Source organism: Hyalella azteca, unplaced genomic scaffold, assembly GCF_000764305.2.
Source record: "Hyalella azteca isolate HAZT.00-mixed unplaced genomic scaffold, Hazt_2.0.2 contig11229, whole genome shotgun sequence".
NCBI classification, from domain to species: domain Eukaryota; kingdom Metazoa; phylum Arthropoda; class Malacostraca; order Amphipoda; family Hyalellidae; genus Hyalella; species Hyalella azteca.
This window is the reverse complement of record NW_025941232.1, coordinates 455185-478790: the sequence shown is the minus strand read 5'-3', so window position 1 is coordinate 478790 and position 23606 is coordinate 455185. Positions and strand designations below refer to the sequence as shown.

The following is a 23606-nucleotide window of genomic DNA, read 5'->3' as shown; positions in this document are numbered from 1 at the left end:
CTGGCTGGGCTGATTTGGTTTTATTTTGTGTTCTAGAGGCCGTAGACGGCTTTTCTCTAGAGGCCGTAGAGGGCTTTTCGACTATCTTTTTTATTTTCTGTCCAGCAATTATTAAATTATTAAATGCACGAACTAGTTCTCTTGAACGGAGAAAAGGACGGAGAAAAATACAGAAAATGACGGAGAAAAATACAGAAAATGACGGAGAAACATACAAAACTGAGTTGAGTTGAGTATGCAGCTGAGCTGCAGCTGCTGAGGGAAATGCAAGAGCTAGATAAACACAAGTTAAAAACCGAAATCAAGTTGAGTAAAATTTGTACAAATTGTTAGATTGTTCAAAATTGTTACAGACTTGAGAGCAAGCGGCATTCAGAGAGCGGCAATCACAGCGGCTAGGAAGAAGTAGGCGCGAGTACAAAGGCTTATTGTCCCGCGTGGGCCAGGGCGTGGGCGTTACCCTCATGCGGCAACCCTCACTGACTCTACAAGTCCGCGTTATTTAAAAATGAAAACACTTTCACTTGTTTGGCTTGTTCATTCTATTTGCACTCACTTTTACTGACTTCACTGAACTGAACTGAAATTCGGTTATTCTCTGGCACGGATCATAAAAAAAAATGCGAAAAGAGTTCCGAAAACGGCACAGTAAAAACTTTAGAATTTAGAAATTTGTGACCACGAGCACGAGCGTCCACTCTCGGCCACGGTTTAACGGAGACTCAAATAAGTCATAAGTATTTTTATTGGGCATCACATCCAGACGACGGCGTGCAGCAACGCGGGGTCTGGCGGAAGGCCTGCTGGCAGCAATAGAAATCATCGAACTAACTTGTTATAATATTAATAATATTATATATAAAATTCAACAAAATATACAAATTAACCCACGCAAAAGTATTGGGTACTTGTTCAAAAAAGAACAAATATAAATTTATTCAAGGTACTCTGTTGCACACAGATTATCCGTTTGCTTACTTTCGCTCATTCATCCGCCTCGATGCGCGCCACCGTCCGCAGTGAAATGCGCTGCGCTTGCTGCGGGGCTTCGTGAGCTATGGCGTCGTCAGCCGCGTCGTGACGCCTGGGTCGCACGGTTTGCCTGCTGGCAGCAACAGAAATCATCGAACTAACTTATGTTATAATAATATTATTTAAATTATAATATAATAATGATATATTTATATTAATAATTAATAACAAAAACATTTATAGAATTTCTTATGTAACTCACTCCTCCGGCGACGCTGCAGTGATTATTATCTCTGGTGCAGCGCTCCCACCTCCTCTCGCAGCCTTCTCCTGTCAAGAAAAGAAGAGTCAAAATGGCTGCAATACATTATGATTATACAATACAGACTATACATTACATAATATATATAAAACAGGAGATAGATAATACAATACAGAAAAGGACAAACGCCCAGGGGACAACAGACGAGAGGATAACATAAAGGAAGACGGGAAGACAACAAAGAGGAGGCACCTTCTTGGGTGAGGCCACGAGGCTTGGGGAGGGAAGAAGCTTCAATAAGTTTTTTAAAAGTTTGAGGTAAAAAAGTTAGGAAATTTTGAAGTTAAGGAGAGGTCTTCTTCAATAGTGACGAGAGATAAGATATACGAAAGACGGAAATTAATGAGCTAGACAGGGGTCAGACTGCTCCTGCCACTGCACGTGAACATAATAAATTAGTATCACAATTATCATACACGTATATCATTACCATTTCTACTGGAAGCTAATTAAAGTGGAAAGCAGTACATGATGGTCGCGGAGTAGCATTGCCCAGTCAGGTTGCAGCACCATCGAGGTCACAGCTCGTCAATTGTAACTATGGAGGCCTGAATTCTGCCTGTACTTAGCGCTCTAAGCTGTTGTGATGTAACGGGAAAGGTAGAGCGGCGCGAGAGATATTACTGTACTGCTCTATTACTCCTTCTGCTCAAAAGTTACCTATACCGCTAATTACCGTATACGGCGTAATGTTACATTGCTCTGGAATGTGAAAACCAATTCCTTTCAGCAATAACAACTAAGTAATTGAAAGGCCTTAACTTTAAGGTTGAGAGAACAGGCAGGTGCCAATAGTGTGCTCTAATTGGGAGAAAATCACTGACAGTAGCGGTAAGATCCACGCAATTCGAAGAAACGTGGGTTTATGACGTCACTAACGCGCACGTGTACGACTGGAGGGACGCAGTATAGACCCCTACATAGCCCTTGCCCACAATTCAATATCTATTCCTTTCCGCTCGTAATCACGCTAGAGGGCATATTAGCCTGTGTGATTAAGTGCCTTAAGCCATAGGCGTCATTTCCTTTCCTGGATATGAATCAATCAGCCAGATAACATCAAGCCACCGCAGCAACAGCCGTGGGCAAATAGCCAAACTGTTGCGTGCTTGTATTAAACACAGCCTGGCGTATTCACGGCTTGTGAAAATAAGCGCCTGACATAACAGCGCCGTTACGTCACAGCCACTGCTTCATGGCGCTCTACTCCACAGGCTAAAGCGCAAACCGCCGGCCCTATAACGCCATGCCCCGGCTCTCCCCCTTCGCAGCCAACAGAAGGCTTTTCTCGTTGCCCGATCAGTAATGCGCCTGGCGCGATGGAGGGACCTAACCTAACCTAATCTAACCTAACCTAACCTGGCGCACAACTGATCAGCAATTGAAGAAAGCCTTATGGCTGCGAAGGGGGAGAGCCGAAGCATGGCGTTATAGGGACGGCGGTTTGCGCTTCTGCCCGTGGAGTGCGGCGGGATTACGCCAGTCCTGCAAATAGCAGAGCAGGTTTACGGTGATCCGGCGTGGTCTGCGGCCAGTAAGGCTTACGGCGTGTGTAAGAAGTGATAGTATGGGGTAAAATTTTGTGGAGTAGGACCTGTTGACAATTGACTATTTATTTGATTAAGCAGGCTGTGGAGTGAGGTAGGTGTTGCTTAAAGTTGGTGTGGGGAGATGACTCAGTTACCTACAGCTTCTGGGACGACTGAAATAGCCCAGCATTGCCCAATACCAGCATAATTTTCATACTTCACTCCGTGCGCAAGCATTCTGCGAGCAAATTAGCCGACATGATTACTTGCTGAAAGCCACAGGAACTAAATCCCTTCATGGATGTAAACCAGCGAGCCAATGACCTGCAAGCCGCCAAAACAATGGTCGTAACCCACACGCTAAACTCCTAAATATTTATATTCCATGCAGCCTAGCTCCTTCACCACTTTCGATAAAGAACGCCCTGCGCCACAGTGCTATCAGTATACTGCTACCTCTCCAGCCTGTCCGTTCTTCTGGAGGCCAAACCTCCACGCTTACCCCCTGCTCCCCCTCCTTTCGGTACCAGCTTGCGAAAGAATTCTAACCTAACCTAACCCTTTTGCGGAAAGGTGGAGAGAAGGGGTAAGTGTAGAGGAAGGAGATGGTGGTGAGCGTCAGGGCTGGGCTTACGCCTGCGAAGTGGGTAAGGTGATGCGACAGTCCGGTGCGGGGCCATTACCATTTACGGCAGTCTGGTGCGGTCTGCGGACCCTGTGGCTTACAGCATTTGTAAGAAGTGATGGTATGGGCTTAAATCATTGGTGTAGGAGCTATTGGGCGTAATCCGTTTGGAGTATCAGCTTTTGGGCTGAGTCATTGCTTGTTTCAAGCTGGTGTGGCGAGATGAGGCAAGTAAGAACAGCTGCATAGGTGTTAGGCTGACTATTTCTATTGCATGTAGAGGGTTGGCATTGGCTCTTGGGCTGATTTAAGAGTCAAAATTTTTGGCTACGGCAGCGCTCCCCAGCTTCTTGGGTGTGAGCTGAGTTTAGTTATTGCATTATAGGGTAAGCGTTGGCGCCAGGGCTTGTTAACGAGCTAAATTTGTGGTGTAGGGCTGCGCTCCCCGACTTGTTTAACCTACAAGTTCAAGATCACAGACAACTGGATTGTTTGTCCGAAAATTTCTGAAATTTTATCGTGAGTCTATGAGCTATTTCTTGACAAAAACAAATTCGGCACCTGACATACACTATTTGCTCCGGCGCTCTCTACTATAGGACTAGATAAATCGTGGTTTAACATCGCCATATCTTGTCACTAATTTCTCTATTCAATGTTTGGCCCACTGATAGTTTTTTGTCCTTTTGCTATTCACGAAGGTCTTGCGTTTAACAAATTCAGATTTGACAAAATAATCAAATTTACAACGTTTAACAAAGCCATACGGGTAAATTGTTCGAAATGTACCTAATTTGATTTCGGTCGTGGATATGACCTGAAAACAATTTCCGTTACTTTTTCGTCTAACCTTTTCTGTGACGAATGAATTAAAATTTGAAGGAATGTAAAATAGAAATGTAGCTTTTGACATCGCCGGCAAAGTTTCAGACGTTTCTTTGACATCAAAGGTTCCATGAGCCCATGAGCTCGCCCGCGCCGTGAATCAGACTTCAGAGTTAGCTGGGATTTTAATCATTTTTCATGAACTCACTTTGGTCAAGTTAGTGCTAAACGGCTGTTATAGTACGTAGAGCTAGACTCCCATATTTATCGTTAGTGTCATTATAATGCATTAGTAGGGGCATAAACCTAAGTCAATACGTTGACTCTGATTGCTTCGTCTTGTACGATTATTTCATTTTTGTACTATAATTGAACAGGGTTGCCAGACGGTGTTTTATTCGGACAAATTTCGCGATTTAGCTTGTTTAAAATGCGTTGGCCGGCTAAAAATTATGATAGAGGTTCCTTCCTAATTAAATCTAATAAAAATGGAATTTCTATACCGGAACTTACAAATGTACAAGACTACAAGTATATATTGAGTTACATGCCTTTTTCGGCCTCTTTTTTTTTTTGCCTCAACACTTCATATGTTCCACATCGAAGTTAACTAATTTGATTATTACTGATTACTCTGCCGAATTTTATTACTCTGCCCAATTCAAATGAGAGTTAATTCAGAGCTACAGAATAACAAATTTTGAAAGCAGGCAGAGAATTGCGATGCCTGGTGATTAAAAAGTTTCAGAACATTGCGGTGTACATATTTTCGTAGCAACATCCCAATGCTGTCTACAGATATTGTGGAAGCAATCGCTCTATAACATTTATAATACTAAGTTTCAAACACGAAACTTCGAAGCGAGACCTTCAGGATTGAAACATACCATAACGAGAGAAGGAGTAGACTGTACATGATCCCCCCACTAGCTACGTAACAGATATGCGGTCAGATTTCAATTCCTGCGGGAAGGATCACTTTCCGTGGCAAGGCCGAGGCTGTTTAACGTCCTACCCAAGGGATCTAAGAGAGGGGGAGTTCACCCTGGAGACCTTCAAGAGACAACTGGACGTTTTCCTGGGCACAATCCCAGATCAACCTCCCCTGCAAGACTACCAGCGGCGAGAAGCAAGCAACAGCATCGTGCATCAGCTGGCCTAAATGAGGGCGGATGCGCGATAGTCAGAGGCAGCGGTCCATTGTGGCCTGGGACTGCTACAGTGGGGGGAAATAAATATTCGTACACTTGAAAAATCGTATTTTAATGTATGTAAGTACACAAACTTAACAGGAAAAGTGATTTAAATTATGTATAGAGTTCCTGTTAAGTTTGTGTACTTACATACATTAAAATACGATTTTTCAAGTGTACGAATATTTATTTCCCCCCACTGTATATCCCAAACTAATACCAAGGACACCGCGCTCCATGGAGGAGCCGATGTCGGCGAGGTTGACGCCTCACCACATTTAATACACCAACACTCTGCCTCACATCTAATACATCATATATCAATAGTTATTTTTATTAGGAAAATTTCACGTTCTACGTCTAATAAAAATCTAAAATAGATATAATGCAAAATTTGTGTATTAATCATTCGAGTTGATTTAGTGGTGTTTTTTTCTGGTGAGACGTGAGGCGTTGTTAGGGACGATAGCTAGGTTACATGTACTGTCATTTCGGTTTTTGAGAGAACTAATAATTCACTTCGTGTAGACCCGCCATTTAGCTTGTCATTGCTATGTGGTCCACCACAGAGGTTAGTACTTGCAGAGCTGGGCAGCGCTACTTTGAAATGTAGCGCCGCTACCGCTACACCCACTAGATTGTAGCGGGCGCTACCGCTACCGCTACAGTAAAATGTAGCACCGCTACATTAGCCGCTACAATGACCAAAATTATTGGAAATCTCTAAAAATTTATTGTTCTGCTATTGGGATTTACTCATAAACATTTAATGATAATAAAATATTTTCAAACAATATCAATGCAACTTTATTGCAATTCACCTAACCAAACTGGTACTGGTCAGATACAGTAAATAAAAGTTAGTTATTTACTTATTTTTATGTTTTACCTTCCCTACATGGATGTCTACTTTAATCTACCAATCTCAAAAATTATCCACATATACATATAAAAAATCAGTCTTTCATTTGTATATATACGCGGATAATTTATGAGATTGGTAGATTAAAGTAGACATCCATGTAGGGAAAGTGAAACATAAAAATAAATAAGCAAACTGAAACATGAAAAAATACCTGTAACATTTACTCGCCAGTCGCAAGCAAGTGAAATATAAAAATTCCTGTAACATTTACCTGCAAGTAAACTGAAACATAACAATACCTGTAAGTCTGTAACATTTACTCGTAAGTCATACATACATGCATATACATAAAAAATCAGTATTTTATTTGAATATATATGCGGATAATTTTTGAAATTGGTAGATTAAAGTAGACATCCAAGTAAGGAAGGTGAAACATAAAAATAACTGTGTAAAAATTACTGCAAGCAAACTGAAGTTGGGTGGCTGACGTCCGTGATGTGGTCGTGGACATGTGGTGGCAGCTGGCACGGAACAAGAACAAGTGGTAACTGGTAACAACTTAACAAGTAAACAGGCTGAGTAACAGGCTGAGGTTGATAACATTACACCGAAATCTTTCGTAGTTTTATTCTGTAATTTTTATTATGTATGTATCATTTTGGTTTTTAAATAATATTTAATACTATTAAGTAAAATCTAAAGGCTTTATCTATAAATGTAGCGGTAGCGCTGTAGCGGCAAAACATATCGCTACTTAAATATGTATCGCCGCTACCGCTACGGCTATATTTAGCGCGCTACTGCCCACCTCTTCTAATTAGTAATCTTGGGTGCTACACTGGCCTCAGATCGGCTTGAGCAAATAATGGCCTCCAGTTGCGCCGTTACATTTAAATGTAAAATTACACCCTAGTAAAAAATATTAGTTACTTACGTTAAGTTCCCGGATCTGAAAATGCACTAGAAATCTGGATTTATTCTGTTGATCTGTCGATACTTGCAGGTATTACAATAGGTTGTCATACATGATACAAAATGTAGTGAGCAAATCAAAAGAGTAATGAATTCTACCCCAGTAAAATCCTAGCACTAGCACACCCAGATCCATTTAGGAAAATAACTTATTTAATCAAATCCCACTGTTGTGGCTATTCAAACTTGATCTGTCTAACAAAAACTCTTGAATTTTAAGCTGCTAAAATATTGTTTACTTTACTGGCAGATGACTAAGTAATGACCTGATCAAGAAGGCTCCAAAACTCAAACGAGTGAAAACATGTCAGGCAAGTATGATGAATAGGACAGATTGGTAGCCAATTTATTGACCAATTAATTAAATTATATCCGCAATTGATACAGTTGAACAATCAGGCACTATTTCTTACACTTGAATTCTGCCAGGCCCATAATGAGCTTTAGATTCACGTTTGCTAATGGCGGTCGCAGTCACCCACAAGTTTTCTAATTTAACGCGACACAGGCTAGCTAATCTCACAAAAATGAATTCTCTGCTCCTGCTCGAGGTTACCTGCGATAATTTTAAGTATAACTATATAATTTCACGGTAATGGCACATTATGATAATGAAATAGGGGCGGGAAACGGCTGGAGCGTCTGCCAACTGCACAGGACGCGTCCAGTTTAAATCTGGTCGTCGGTTCTGTTCCTAACTTTCCGGGAAATTCTCTGAGTTGACGAGCAGTTTTCTTTCTTTTCGAACATTTCGTTATTTATTTATAAACGCGACAAACTAGTCTCCGTCTAGGACTCTAGGTCATGCCGGGTCCACTCGTACCTTCATCGTTTTGGCATGACTTACACTTTCATATGCATCTATTGAAGAAGTTGAGGATAATATCAGCCACTTTCTCATTGAGTGCGGAAGGTACGTTCTTGAGCGACAAGCAATGCTATTTAGTTTGCAAGCCTTGGGTGTCGTTCTCATATCTGTGCGAGTGATCATTGATGGTAGTGTAGCGGATCTCGCTACATAGAACTAATTTTATGTTTATCATACTAATATTAATATTCCTAACATTACATTAGAATAAAAAAAAATCAGTGTGTTAAATGCAAGTGTAAAGTTATTTCAGAGACATTGCAAGTTTTGAGTAATTACATTTTATTATGCTGTAGAAGCTCACGTGATCGATGTATTGCTCACTTGTGAAATGGCGTCGTAAACAGTGTATTAACATAGCCCTACTTCGCAGTGTCCACATCGGCGAACATCCCTGCCCCTGCAACGGGTAAACTCAAGATAACGTGCCTCCGGTAACATCTCCACGTGCCTCCGGTAACATCTCCACGTGCCTCCGGTAACATCTCCACGTGCCTCCGGTNGTGCCTCCAGCAACATCTCCACGTGCCTCCGGCAACATCTCCACGTGCCTCCGATAACATCCCCACGTGCCTCCGGTAACATCACGTGCCTCCAGCAACATCTCCACGTGCTTCCGGTAATATCTCAACGTGCCTTCGGAACATAATTACGTGCCTGCGTAAGGACAACCTCGGTAACATCACGTGCCTTCAACGACGCCATCTCGTGCCCGTATAAACTCAACATCACGTGCCTGCGCAACTTCACCACGTGTTTCTGGTAACGTCTTCTCGTGTCTCGGCAACGCTCAATCATCTCTGCCTGTGCAACGTCTCCACGACGACGTCACGTTCACGACGTCTCACCACGCAACCACGTGTATCCCGTCGACCTTCATCAATGGCCTGGCCTTCCAATTCCTCCGGGATCATCACATCGAGCCGGTCATGTGAGCTTAACCAATAAATTCATATTATCAATTGACGTCTTGCTTATTTTGTCCCGACTAACTTCATCTTGCCGCACCTTAAGTTTCCATCTGTTTTTAGCAAATAATAAAAGTTGTCTTGGCCTTCAATTTCCACTGATAGGAGTTAAATAATTATTGAATGTGGTCGGACACGAAGCCCCCACAGTAGCAACTACCCCAAGATAGTCCAGCGCTCCAGGATGCGAGCTACTTCAGCTTACCTCGCGCAAACTACTTGCGTAACTGCCTTGAAACTTGGCAGATGCCTTGAAACTTGGCAGGATAGCCATTCGGCGCAATGGTTTTGAGCACTTGACTTCATAGGACGTTATGTACTCTAGCGTTCTTAAATATGGAAAGGAATATGAACTAAGTGGGAAGTTTAGCAAAGAGGTCAGGCGGTCAAGCGGGGGCGCAGCCGTAGGCCACACATTTTACTCTTAAATGAGCCCTGCAGCCAACGCTTAGTTTCAACATGCATTAACTTTACTCAGCTTCAGAACTAGAAGCCGCGGACTACGCTTGAACTCCGTAATCCAGACAAGCAACACACTGCCGAAAGATAATAGCGCCGTAGGTCTACAGTCAATGCTTAAGCATGCTCGCTCATAAGCAGGCAGTTCCCCATCCGGCTGCACCTACTCCGGTTTAACCTCTTCTGGCCTAACCTATTCACGCTGTCCCGGCTCACAGCCTTCTTGCAGCCAATGACTGGCTCTACCAGCACTTTTGGACCGCCTATCTAATTTTTTGCAGCCAATGAGGTTAGGTCCGCTCAGGTTTGTTTTGGGTGGAGAAAGGTTGCAGCTCGTATAGGTTAGGCCTGAAGAGGTTAGGTCAGAGAAGGTTTGGCCAGATGCAGGATGGCCATGTTTACCTTTGGCAACTTATTTTGTGGCTTGGACATCCGGCGCTATGGCTTTGAGCACTTGACTTCATAGGCCGTTATGTACTCTAGCGTTCTTAAATATGGAAAGGAATATGAACTAAGTGGGAAGTTTGGCAAAGCTGGCCTCCGGCATGCGCCCCGGTTAATCGGCTGCGTACTTCAAGGCGAGGTGAGCGTCGCGCTCTGCTGTTATCTTATCCCTGCAGAGGCGCTTCCTACGGAGCTCGTCCTGCCATTCATTAAGCAGAGCAAAATTTCTTCAACGCCGACACTTCTATTCTAAAACCGGACGTCTCGGACAAACTTACGGCCGGACCCGCGGCCGGTCTCGCGGCCGCCGGACTAAAAACATAGAAAAAAACCTAGCCAATCAACGAAAACCTCGCAGGTTAGATCCAGTTAGGAACAGGTTCCATTAAAAACATAAAAAAAAACTAGAAAAATCCATAAAAACACTAAGAAAACCTTTCGGCCACGAGACCGGCCACGGGTCCGGCCGTAAATTTGTCCGAGACCTCAAAACCGGGGCAGTGTGTTGCGAGTTCGAGATCGCAACAAGCTGTGAATGTTCTGTGATGGTTAGAATCGGCGACAGGCCTAAGGCTCAATAAACGCTGAAACCGTTATTTTTTAATTATTTCATAAACAAGTTTTTTCGGGCAACAGAAAATATTTTCAGGACAACTTCTTCACATCATAAAACACTTTTTTCTGCTCTTTAAAACATAATGAATAAAAATTTCAATTTTAAAGGCTAATTTTGTTCATTTGTCCAATCAGTGAATGGTATCAAGAGATTTATCCTTCCTTCACAGATATTTCTTATAAAAGACGTGACCATCAACACAGCAGCCGGTGATCGTTGACGTCTAGTGAACTGGGGCTGATTTTATTAGCAATATTAACATCATCCGTTATAACATTAAAACCTATCTGAACATCGATAACCCAACGGTAAAGCAAATGGTGTATATTACTGGATCTAAGATATTTGATTTGAATACTTAGATCTATTTTACATGTATTTTCTTTGATGATTTCTTCTTGATCTTGCGAAGGAATGAAAGTGTGTCAAACGAAAGATCTAAAAACAATTTATTTTTAATTCCCTAATCTGGTTCAAAATTGAACTCAATAGCCATGTAACTGAAGTAAGAAGAAGATAATGTTGTAGGCTATCTGTGATTCTGGTCTACGCAAGTCATTGGAATTGAATCTCGAAACAGAAGAGTAAAAAAAAAATATCTAGCACTGCCACTAGCAGACCAGCCTGAGTCCTGACCAGGTAGCCTAGGACTAGGTATCAGTCTGGCTCACTTCTTTGCCACTGTTAGTGTTTGGAAATAAAACTCTGAAGAAAATCCTATGTTGTGGCCTGTGGGCATAGTGGCAAAGCAGAGAGTTAGGGTAAACGCGGTATATTCCGACACATTAAAGTGATTAAGGACGCATCGAGAAATGAAAAACTATTAAAAAAACGTATGCATTACGTAAGTTCTGTTGCCTTCACGTGACTCTCAACATAGTGGCAAAGCAGAGAGTTTTTTAGACTCTCCAAGTTCATTTTTGAGTCCTATGGCTATAAGTAGACCAGTACCAGTAAAGTATCCTGGATACCAGCATTATCATACTTAAGAAATTGGTTTAAATTTTGAGTAAATGAAGAAATTAAAAATGAACTGATTGTCACTATGTCTGACACTTTAAGGACGTAGCAAAATATGAATGGCTATAAGAAAATACACCGTATGCGCAACTCAAGTTCTGTTTGCTTTACGTCACTTTAAAAACACCGCACTATGCGCCAGCAACAATGAAACGTCACAAATGTTGCCATATTTATTTAAAAGCCTTTAGAATGCAAACCTACCAAATCCATATATTCCGACACTGTGTGTTTCTAAGTTTGGCATTTGGTAAGACTAATTCTGGCTGCGCTTCAAACTCTACTAATTTGTAATGCCGACACTCTTGTGTTCAAATTCCGATTGCTGTGTGAGCTGTATTGGAATACGACAGCTTGCAATTAGAACACTATTGAATATTGAACACTATTTAATTAGGCTTTTAATTAAGAGCTATTAAGCTTTTAATTAAGAAAATTTTAATTTTTGCACACAGCTTGGAACGAGCTGTGTGTGTCCAATTCAAGTTGTGTCGGAATTAGTTTTTATGTGTCTAAATCCGTTTCCTAACTTAATCATCTATTAATTTATTTACCACTTGAAATCACTCAAATCAGCAAATACAACTATACAAGTATACTTAAAGGATTCCTAATATATTCACAGACTTATTTAAAAATTTCATACCATAATATTCTTTCTACACAAACAGTTTATTACTATTTGGTAGAGCAAGATCAACTATCAACTTTGACACATTTTTCGATGATCCCACTGGGTGGCATGCACTGTCTCTTTGGATCTCAACATTTTCCCGCCAGATGGCCCAGACCTAGTGTTTTGGCAATAGTTTGACAGGCAAAGGTATGACATCACTATTTCAACCATCAACAAATGCATGGAACTAAGATAAAGCTTAATATAAAGGAAAAACTAGAGAAGTGTTGGAATTACCCACGATGTTGGAATATACCATGTTTACCCTAGTAGCTCTTAATTAAAAGCCTAAATAAGTAGTGTTCAATATTCAATAGTTTTCTAATTCCAAACTGTGTCATATTCCAATACAGCTCACACAGCAATTGGAATTTTGACACAAGAGTGTCGGAATTACGAATTAGTAGAGTTTGAAGCGCGGCCGGAATTAGTCTCACAAAATGCCAAATTTAGTCACACACAGTGTCGCACTGTGGCGGAATATCTATGGATTTGGTAGGTTTGTATTCTAAAGGCTTATGAATAATATGGCAACATTTTGTGATGTTTCATTGTTGCTGGCGCGTAGTGTGGTGTTTGGAGAGTGACTTAAAGCAAACAGAACTCAAGTTACACGAATGATGATTTTTTTATAGCCATTCATTTTTGTGCCATGTCCTTAAAGTGTTGGAATATACCGTGTTTACCCTATGGCCAAATTTGACTTTGGAATATTGGACAATGCAGGTCAGGAAAAGTCCTATTTTTTCTGAAATATTGTGACTCTAATATCATATAATTTCAGTAGGTATGAAATCTTGCAGCTCTAATGTCATGTATTTTTGTTTGATCAAAAAAATTGTGGTTTGCACTTTGCAAACATGTTGTTTCATGAAATTTTCAACTTCCACAATCTGCATTACTTCAATGCTCCTGCCAAAGTATCCTGCAGAACATATTAACAACAAGTCAACCCAAAGTGTTTCCTTCAAGATCACAGTTGCGGTCATGACAGAGCAGTCAGACTGCATTATCACAAATTCAGTTGTCACTTGAGTGAAGCCAAATGTTAGTTTTGCTGTATGATCTGACTGTACAGCAATGTACACACTACACTCACACTGTGTGACTGTACACACATACACTGACTGTACAATCTGACTGTATGACACATTTGATACAGAAAAGTGCCTATACGGCTGCCAATTAGAAGCTTGCAGTGGACAAGGTCATTGTAAATGCTCAAAGGCGTGTTATTGGATATGGTAATATCGCATCAATAATATGGTAATATATGGATATGGTAAATTGGTAATATCATATCAATAGAGGAAAAACAAGTGAAAATCATAGAAAATGTCATTTATTCTACATCTACATCATCTACAAAGACAAAGGAAGAAGAGGACTTTAGAGTACTGTTAGTGTTAGTAATGGATAAGTACACTCTGCATGCTTTAAAAGTTTTAAATTTAAGTTTTATTTCAAGTCTCCTGGATTACCCATTCACAGGGGTAATTTAGGATGCTTTTATTTTGCGTCTGGCACCTTACAAATAGCATATGAAATTTTTTTGGAAGATTCCATACGATAGCGGATAGCCCTTGCAAAGGGCTATAAAATGAGCCCAAACTTATTCATGAAATGTTTCATGGTAAGAAGTTAACAAAAAACTCTCAAAACTATCCCTTATTAACCCATTTGATGGTATGGCAAATATTTTTTCACTACAGACCTTGGTAGAAGTACTTTCTTAATATATCAATTTTCAATGTTTTTTTTCAGGGATTTTTTAGAGTTACAGGTATTAAATGTATTATTTCTTAACTTCCTTTATGCTACATAGATACGAAAAATGTTGAAGTTTATGCCACTATTTTTAGTTTTGCAATATTTCAATTAGTTTTGCTGATATAATATTTTTAAACCATGTCAGAGGACTTTCCCAAATCCCAATTTACCCCGCCCATCCCTTATTACTGCATTTGACGGTGGTTGTTGATGAATATATGTTTAAGTTATTAAAATTTGAAATAGAAGCTGAAATAATTTCAGTTGGTAGAGAAACACAGTAATTGCATTACAGCTTTTAAGTGTACAAATTGCATGAAACTGGTTAGGTAGTATAAAAATATGCATTGTTGCACCAAGTTGTGACTCAAATTTGATGCTTGTGGACTTATTGCTGTCAAACGGGTTAATAAGGGACGGGTGGGATAAATCGGATGTGCGTCCCATATATCATAGAAATGTTGTTGTAGCTAAACTAATCAAAATATTGCAAAACTAAAAATAGTGGTGTAAACTTGAGCATTTTTACTATCTATTATGTATAAAGCTAGTTAAGAAATCATACATTTACTATCTCTAAAAAATTGCTGAAAAAAGTGTGAAAAGTGCGATTTTGGAAAAGTACCTCTACTATAGTCTGGAGAAAAAAATATATTCGGCGTACCGGTATTACAAAATTTTACTTAGATAAAAGTTACACACAGGCGTTGGCTTGAAAACGCGATTGTCAAAATTTGCTTATCTCATTCCCAAAAAATGGCAGCCATTTCCGCGCAACAAGTTAATAAGGGACACCCCCTGGGGTAATAAGGGACGCCCTCAAAAACCATCAAACAGGGTAAAAAGAGACGGTTTTGAGCGTTTTTTGTTAATAACTTCTTACCATGAAAAATTTCAGAGACATGTTTAGGCTCATTTTATAGCTCTTTGCAAAGGCTATTGAATGGCATCTTGAAAAAATTCCATGTGCTATTCATAAGGTGCCAGACGCAAAATAAAACCGTCCCAATTTACCCTTGGGAACAGGGTAATCCGGGACACTTGCAATAAAAGTTAATTTTAAAATGTTTAAAGCATGCAGAGTGTACTCATCCATTACTAACAGTACTCTGAAGTCCTCCTCTTTCATTGTAGATGATGTAGATGTAAAATAAATTATATTTTCTGTAATTTTTACTGGTTTTTCCTTTCTTGATATGATATTACCATATTCATTAATTACCATATTATTAATGTGATATTACTGTATCCATGGACCTGCCATTGAGCATTGACAACGACCTTGTCAACTGCAAGCTTAATATCAGCAGCCATGTAGCATTTCTTCTGTATCTGTAAGCTTACAGGATGGTTTGTAATTTTGCACAATTTTAATCGAGTCAAGTGATTTCACTATAACAAAAAAGATCATGAAAAACATACCTGAAACAGAAAATAATGTTTTAGTGACAACCATCATATGTTTTGGAGAAATAAATCATAGTTTAGGTCAATTACTTTTCATTCTATGAAGCCTGGTGCACAATTCCATATATAGCATCAACAATTTCATGACGACCAATGACGCACTAATTTTTTTATGAGTGATTTTTTTTTGCTGAGCGAGGTAAATGTAATAAAAATTCTTTGTTGTTAATAAATTTTTGTATTAATTGGAGCCTTTGCTAACTGAGGTTCTACTGTAAATGCATTTTTAAGGGTGTCCCTAATTACTCCAGGGGGGTCTCCCTTTTTACCCCGTCACACAGAAATGGCTGCCATTTTAGGGGGGGGGGGAATGAGATAGGCAAATTCCATCAATTACATTTTCAAGCGACACCTGGGTGCAACTTTTATGTAAGTAAAATTTTTTAATATGGCGAATATTTTTTTTGCTCCAGACCTTAGCAGAGGTACTTTTCCAAAATTGCACTTTTCACACTTACTTTTTTTCATCAATTTTTTAGAGATAGTAAATGTTTGATTTTTTGAGCTGCTAAAACATTTTTACAAAATGTGGGACACGCTTAGATACAGAACAAGCTTACAGATACAGAAGAAATGCTATGCGTCTGCTGATATGAAGCTTGCAGTGGACAAGGTCATTGTAAATGCTCAATGGCATGTTTATGGATACAGTAATATCACATTAATAATACAGTACCGTAAAATGGGGTAACTTAGACTGGCGGGGTAACTTAGACCACTTTTTGTTTTTTAACAAAAAACCCCAAAAGTCAAAGACTATTTGACAGAAAAATTTTGTCAATGGGCATTAAAGGCCTAAATACTGAGGCTACATAACACAATAGAAAGATTTTAAAAGTTTGCATATCTAATAGGTTAAAAAATTAAAAATGTGACCCATGAAAAAAAGCTATTATTTAAAGCCTGTCAGAGTACCCCCTCCAATTTTTTTTATTTTTTGGTTAAATAACTCCAGGTTTTGATGCATTGTAGTAGAACTCTTCTAGTTACATATGTGCTGTGCACTGTGCTATCAGCTACCTATCTGTTATGTGACTCTTCAATGTTTAGGAGATCTGCATTCCTGAAGTGTTTTTGTATATTGAAGCCAGTTAAATGGTCAATATTTAGCTCATTTCCTATGCTCCATACAAACTTTACAAAGCTAATGAATAGACTTGTCAATAATTGTTTACCCAAAAATCCCAAAGTGGTAAACACCACCTTGGCCTGTTGGCCATTATTGAAGGCAATAAGTGCCCTTTTTAGCCATCCATTATGATCCATATACTGTAGTTTGTTAGTGGGCTAATTGCAACATAAAAAATAACACCTCAAAAATACAAGAAAGCTGAAAAAATAAAAAAAAAATAAAAAAAATCAAGAAAATCTTTGATTTTTGATTTTTTTTTTTTTTTTAAATAAAAAAAATCGCCAACCCTGCTTTGAAATGTAGCGGCACTACCGCTACCACTACATGCTCTAAATGTAGCGGGCGCTACCGCTACACCCACTAAATTGTAGCAAGCGCTACCGCTACAGTAAAATGTAGCGCTGCTATATTAGCCACTACAATGGCCAAAATTATTGGAAATCTCTAAATATTTATTTTTCTGCTATTGGGATATACTCATAAACATTTAATGGTAATAAAACATTTTCAAAACATATCAATGCTACCTTATTGCAATTAACCTAACCAAACTTGTCCGGGTTAGATACAGTAAATAAAAGTTAGTTATTTTTATGTTTTACCTTCCCTACATGGATGTCTACTTTAATCTACCAATCTCAAAAATTATCTACATATTCATATAAAAATCAGTCTTTTATTTGTATATATATATATGTGGATTCTTTTGAGATTGGTAGCTTAAAGTAGACATCCATGTAGGGAAAGTGAAACATAAAAATAACTAAAAATAACTGTAAGCAAACTGAAACATGAAAAAATACCGTACCTGTAAGTGGCAACTGGTAACAAATTAACAAGTAACAACTAACATGTTGACACTAGCAACAGGCTGAGGTTGACAACATTACACTGAAATCTTTCATACAGTTTTATTCTGTAATTTATATTATGAATGTATCATTCTGGTTTTTAAATAATATTTAATACTATCAAGTAAAATCTAAAGGCTTTATCTATAAATGTAGCGGTAGCGCTGTAGCGGCAAAACCTTGTATCGCTACTTAACTATGTAGCGGGCACTACCGCTACAATTGCTTAAATGTAGCGGCTGCTACATGTAGCGCACTACTGCCCACCTCTGGTAGTGGATGAGTACACTCTGCATGCTTCAAACATTTTAAAATTGAGTTTTATTTCAAGTGTCCTGGATTACCCCGTTTCCAGGGGCAATTTGGGACGGTTTTATTTTGCATCTGGCACTTTACAAACAGTATATGGAATTTTTTTGAACATGCCATTTGATAGCCCTTGCAAAGAACTATAAAACAAGTCTAAACTTGCTTATGAAATGTTTCATGGTAAGAAGTTAACAAAAAATGCTCAAAAACGTCCCTTATTACCCCATTTGATGGTATATTGATGGTCATGGAAATGTCATGGAATTTTTTTTCTAAATACCAGTATGCACCCTGTTATTGTCTTTTTTTCTGATATTCTGAAATGTTAAGTACAAGTGTGAATTTCAAGGGATCTTGGTGCACAAGTTCATTCATTCCCATTAAAATTATTATTTCCGGTTATGCTTACATCTTTTAACTGTCAATTCATAGCAGATGGGACTAACTCACTATCTTTATTAAATAACTAGTTAGTGGTAAAAATAGCCAAAACAATCTCATTACTGAGGCTGGAAAAAGAACAATCAAATGTAAATACTGGTTTTAATAACAACTTGTATCTCATGCAGTTAGGTTGTTACATTACCTAAACTGAATGTGTGACCTGAACTGGAAGGAATAGAAAAAGTGGTTTTAGTTGAATAAATCAACTTTTGAATACTTATAAAACATTCACTGCTTACAAAATCAATGGGAGAAGAGGCCATGCTTCTAAGTAGCCTTACATCCCACAAACAATGTGACTCATTCATCATTTTGCTCACCTCGTTTGGTTCTTTTAATGTTCTTTTATTCATTAGTACTTCACACTACTTCTCAACTTATCAATTTAAAGAATGTTCAAGGTTTAAGTCAAGACTTAACTTTTGTGTGAAATCTTGTCAGTTGGAAAACCTCTACATAGGTACCTTTTGCTAGCCTTATTATAGTGCTCTTAACTTAGAAGTATTTGATGTTCAAAAAGAATAATATACAAAATTTCTTTCCCTAATCCTCTGCATTTAGAAAGTACATTTTTGAAACATCTAATGATAGAGTTACCTAATCTGTTTTCTGTCATCAACATATCTTCTAAATTTTACTTAGCATATAATATTTGTAGGCTTGATGTCAATTCTGAGAAATAATTTAAGCTGATTGCAACCTTGATTGTTTGCAGTGAAGGATTCTGCAATCAAAAAATGTCTAGATGCAATATTAAACAGTGCATTTGCAACATTTTGGCTCGAGCTGGTCTACAAAATTGGTACTTTAGCTGCTAAATTAAATGTACAGAACAAAATATTCTGGAATTTCTTAACATTTCTGTTGATGCTTGCAACTGAAGTCTCTTAACAACTTGCCACTCATTCTAGACAACTTGTATGCAAATAATGAAACATTGTAAGCCTATTTAATTGTTTGGTTAATGATGTTTCATAAAGCTTCACATTACATCAATTACAAAAGAACAATTCTCAACAAAATAACAAAATAGACTGCATTGAATAATTTTAAGGCAAATTTAATGACAAATTGTGAATAACTATCAGTAACAATGACGTTGTTTTACAGATATTGCAAAATGTTTGTCCGATCTACGGCTCAACGTTTGGTCCATCAGCTGCCCCGCATGATGTCCAGACGGAATTATGCAGATCTTGCTATGGCCTTCACATTTGCTTCTCAAAATCAAGTTAGTACAAAAATAAAATTTTTAAATTGACTTGCTCACTATGTGAAAGTTCATTTCTGTGCTTATTATCATGGCCTTCATATTAAAGATGATCAATCTTGAGCTGCTTAGGGGAGCAAAATTTACATTCCAAGCACTTGATTTGTGTATAGGTCTTCTTATGTTAAAATTAAAATGTTCAATGTTGGTTATGTTTAAGGGAACCATGGAAAGTCAATGCAATTTCTTGTGTATTTAAATTAAGTTTGTTCAACAGATTTTATCCTCCAATCTGAAACAGGTCATTGCGCTTGATTCCTTTGTGTGTTCATTTGGGAATATTGCTTGCTGGCAACCTTGAAGTCTTTTATTAATGCAAAGATTTTGTCAATAACACTGCCATTAGGGAAGAAACTAGTTAAAAACTAAAGGTAGCTTTAGCCACTTGTGTTTTTATGCATGCCTTGATGATCATAATAATGAATTAAATGAATAATGACAATTGGCTGTTGGTGAAAATGTTGTCATGGTCAAGATTTGAAACCAATATAATATAGGGCACTCTTAATTTTTATTGCAAATTCTTATTCAACTTCATTGCAATAGAAAAAGATTCTATCTATATGAATTGATAGCTTCTATACTGTGGCTTGGTGTTAATCATGAATCCAAATGAAAATGGATCTTTCAAATTTTTTATTATGCATGTGCATGAATGTAATGGGATGAAGTGTAAATAACATTTGGCTTATCTAACATTTATCTTTTCTGCTGTTCAAGCATTTTTAGTGAGCTTTTTAATGTGTAGTTAAAATTTGCATTAAATCTATTTTGCCATGTTACCATTGCCATGACAATTCTTTAGGTCTTAATGTATAAATTTTTGAAATATTTACTCATGTTTTCAAATGAGGTCTTCATGTGATTACATATTCATGTTTTCAAAACTACTAAAAATTGAAGACATGGAACTATTAGCCATAAAAAATGACAACATATCTGCAGATTCTTTTCAATGCATTGTGTCTGTTGCTGGTCCTTTGGTCAAGCACTGCAAATTCATGGTGCTCCAAGCTTGCAAAATTAGGTCTTGATGCAAACATTTTTGCTAATTGTTTAGTTTGTGCCAATCTTTTAATAACACCTCAAATTTTATCATAAAAAATGAATAAATGGTGTTTTGAATATTACTAAGTTCTATAACATGTTCCACGTATACCGTAGTCAGTCAGAACATATAATTATGATGTGAAATGAAATAAATATCCAATATACCATACACCATGTTCTTCATACTAATGTTAGAATAACTTTTGTGGTTCTCTCTCAAAATTTTTAGTCATTGTTTCTTAACTCATCCCTATTTTGTTAAGAAATACTAGTTCTTAATTGGTAATGCTTGTTCAACATAGTTTTTCAACTGATATTCGCTCTAACTTCCATTCAGGAGCTTCTTCAATATTCAATATCAACTTCTCTTTATTTTACACAATGTTACTTGCTCATTGAAATCAATGAGCTATCCAAGCTAAAAACTTTTTGAGCATAAGCAGTGTGCACTGATGCATTAGTTATATGCTCATGTTTTATAACAAATTTCAATGTTAAACATTTACTTGTTAAGAAGTATGAAGAAAAAAGTATATTTTGCTATATGACAGTGCCACATTTAATGAGGCCCAATGCATTATTTTAATACTGAATATTTTTCTGTCTAGATGTGAATTAACATTGTGGATTGACCAAATGTAGAGTTAATAAGTAGTTGCTATTAACTCTTAACTCTTAAGTTGCTATTAATAAACCGTGGCCCAATGTAATGGTTTGCCCATGCCTTATTTCCAGGTATTTTATAACCAAGCTGACGTAAAGCAAGTCGATGTTCCATCTTTCTCCGGGAGCTTTGGTATCCTGCCTGCACACGTGCCTTCCCTTGCCGTCCTCAAGCCTGGAGTTGTCACTGTTTATGAGCAGTCGGGATCAGCTAAGAAAATATTTGTTAGCTCCGGCATTGTTACCATCAATGAAGACTCATCAGGTATTGCAATTTGCTGTTGCAGTTCAAATTCTAGAAAGAAGGTTAATGAAACTTATGTAAATCTGAATTGTTGTTTACTTTTGTTATTCTGAATTGTTGTTTTCTTGTTTCTGTTTCACTGAGATGTGAATTATCAAATGAATGATGATTATCAGTTTAATTTGTGTCTAAATATGAATTGTACTATCTAATAAAGATAAAATCTTTCCATTTTTGTTCTGATAATACCCACTGATTAAATGACTAATGAAGAGACTAATGCTTGGCATGGTGAATGTGACTACCAGACATCTTTTTGGTGGAGTTGGTTCTGTATGGCTGTGTAGTTATGTAGGGCTGTACAGTTACCTATGTATGGCTGTGCAGTTATGTAGGGCTGTACAGTTACCTATGTATGGCTGTGCAGTTATGTAGGGCTGTACAGTTACCTATGTATGGCTGTGCAGTTCTGTATGGCTGTATAGTTCTGTATGACTAAACTCTTGTATGGCTGTGCAGTACAGCTGCTGGCGGAGGAGGCCGTGGACGTGGCAGACCTGGACGTGACGGCGGCGCGGGAGCTGTATAGTCTTGTATGGCTGTATAGTTATGTATAGGTATAGTCTTGTATGGCTGTATAGTTATGTATAGGTATAGTCTTGTATGGCTGTATAGTTCTGCATAGGTATAGTCTTGTATGGCTGTGCAGTACAGCTGCTGGCGGAGGAGGCCGTGGGCGTGGCAGAGCTGGACGTGGCGGCGGCGCGGGAGGTGCTCAGCAAGAGTCAGGGCGCCGTGGCGGCCGCCGCCTCCGAGGAGGCCAAGGCTGAGGCGCTCATCGCCGTCGAGGTCGCCGAGGAGCTCGTCAAGGCCGCTGAGGCTTGAGCTTGTTTTGCTTCCCTGTTATCCTGATGACATGTGGACGTGTTCCCTGCCGTAAAATGAATCAATAGTTGGAGAAATGACTTCGGAAGCTTCCATTGCATAAATTCAAACTCTCCCAGTTCTTGATGGTTGTAAAATGATTCATTTATGGATGTTTCAGTAATTCTGTGAAATTACTAGCCTCAATGCTATAGATTGTCTTCTTTGCGTTGAATTAACATGAGTTGTCTCGTTAATTCCAGCTTCTAATAGGCATATCTCATATTCCCCCATGTACAAAAAATGTAATGCGGCTCTTTGCTTTACACGAAATAAAATATTTATTAATATGTTTCGAATTCCTTGAATTTGTCCAAAACGTCGCCAGCTATTGGAGTAAAGTGTTGCTTCACTGGCGGCGCCATACGCTTCAAAATATCAACATATATGTTATTTATTCCTCAAGACACGATACTAACAGAAATTTAATATTACGTATATTGCAGTGAGTTGCGTGCATTGCTGGATGATTATGTCACGCATCTCTTAATGGAAAGCAGGTGCTGTAATGATCTGAGGATCTGAAACCCACCTACGCTAACAATTTGGATACCAGTGCTAATTGAAATCTATGTTCAATTTTGAAGTTCCTTTCCATACATATTGTGAATTTTCTCAGCAGTAAGTCTGAGTATCACACTCGGCTAGGCAATTTTTATTGGCGCCTGTCGTGTTGAGTCATAGCGTAGCTGCTGAGATCGAGTCGTTTAAGTTTCAAGATCCTTGCTACTGCACCACTTGTTAACCTGACGCTATGCCACCTAGTTCTAGACTACAGTTGCTGACGCATTAAATGTTGTTAATAGTTCCCGGCATGGTCAAGTATAAGCGTTTTCTCTTGACTCCCTTTTCTGGAACGCTTTCTTAATTTGTTACTACAAATGTTGGGATGGTAGCAATATTTATTCGGTGAGATTATTATGGTGTTAATGGCGTAATAATGCCACGTGGCTCACTATGCCATTAAGTTAATTTTGTACATTTTCGTTGAATTTAAATTAAATGTTAAGCAACGTCCAAACTACGTTTGTAATTCAATTACAGTTGACAGCGTCCAGAGCTTCACTGGTCCTCGTCAAAATCTTGAATAATTTATAAAAATTTATATATAGATTATCACCGCAA

General features: G+C 38.4%; 1 protein-coding gene across 1 annotated transcript; it reads left to right on the top strand.

The window, feature by feature from the left end:
* The first annotated feature begins 10834 nt into the window (after window positions 1–10834).
* On the top strand, window positions 10835–23536 carry LOC108666213 (ATP synthase subunit delta, mitochondrial). The gene is made up of 4 exons (XM_018153042.2): window positions 10835–10969; window positions 19441–19561; window positions 21386–21578; window positions 22267–23536. The coding sequence occupies exons 2-4, from the start codon at window positions 19451–19453 to the stop codon at window positions 22440–22442; spliced, it is 480 nt and encodes a 159-aa protein (XP_018008531.1). The 5' UTR covers window positions 10835–10969; window positions 19441–19450; the 3' UTR covers window positions 22443–23536.
* The last annotated feature ends 70 nt before the right edge of the window (window positions 23537–23606 follow it).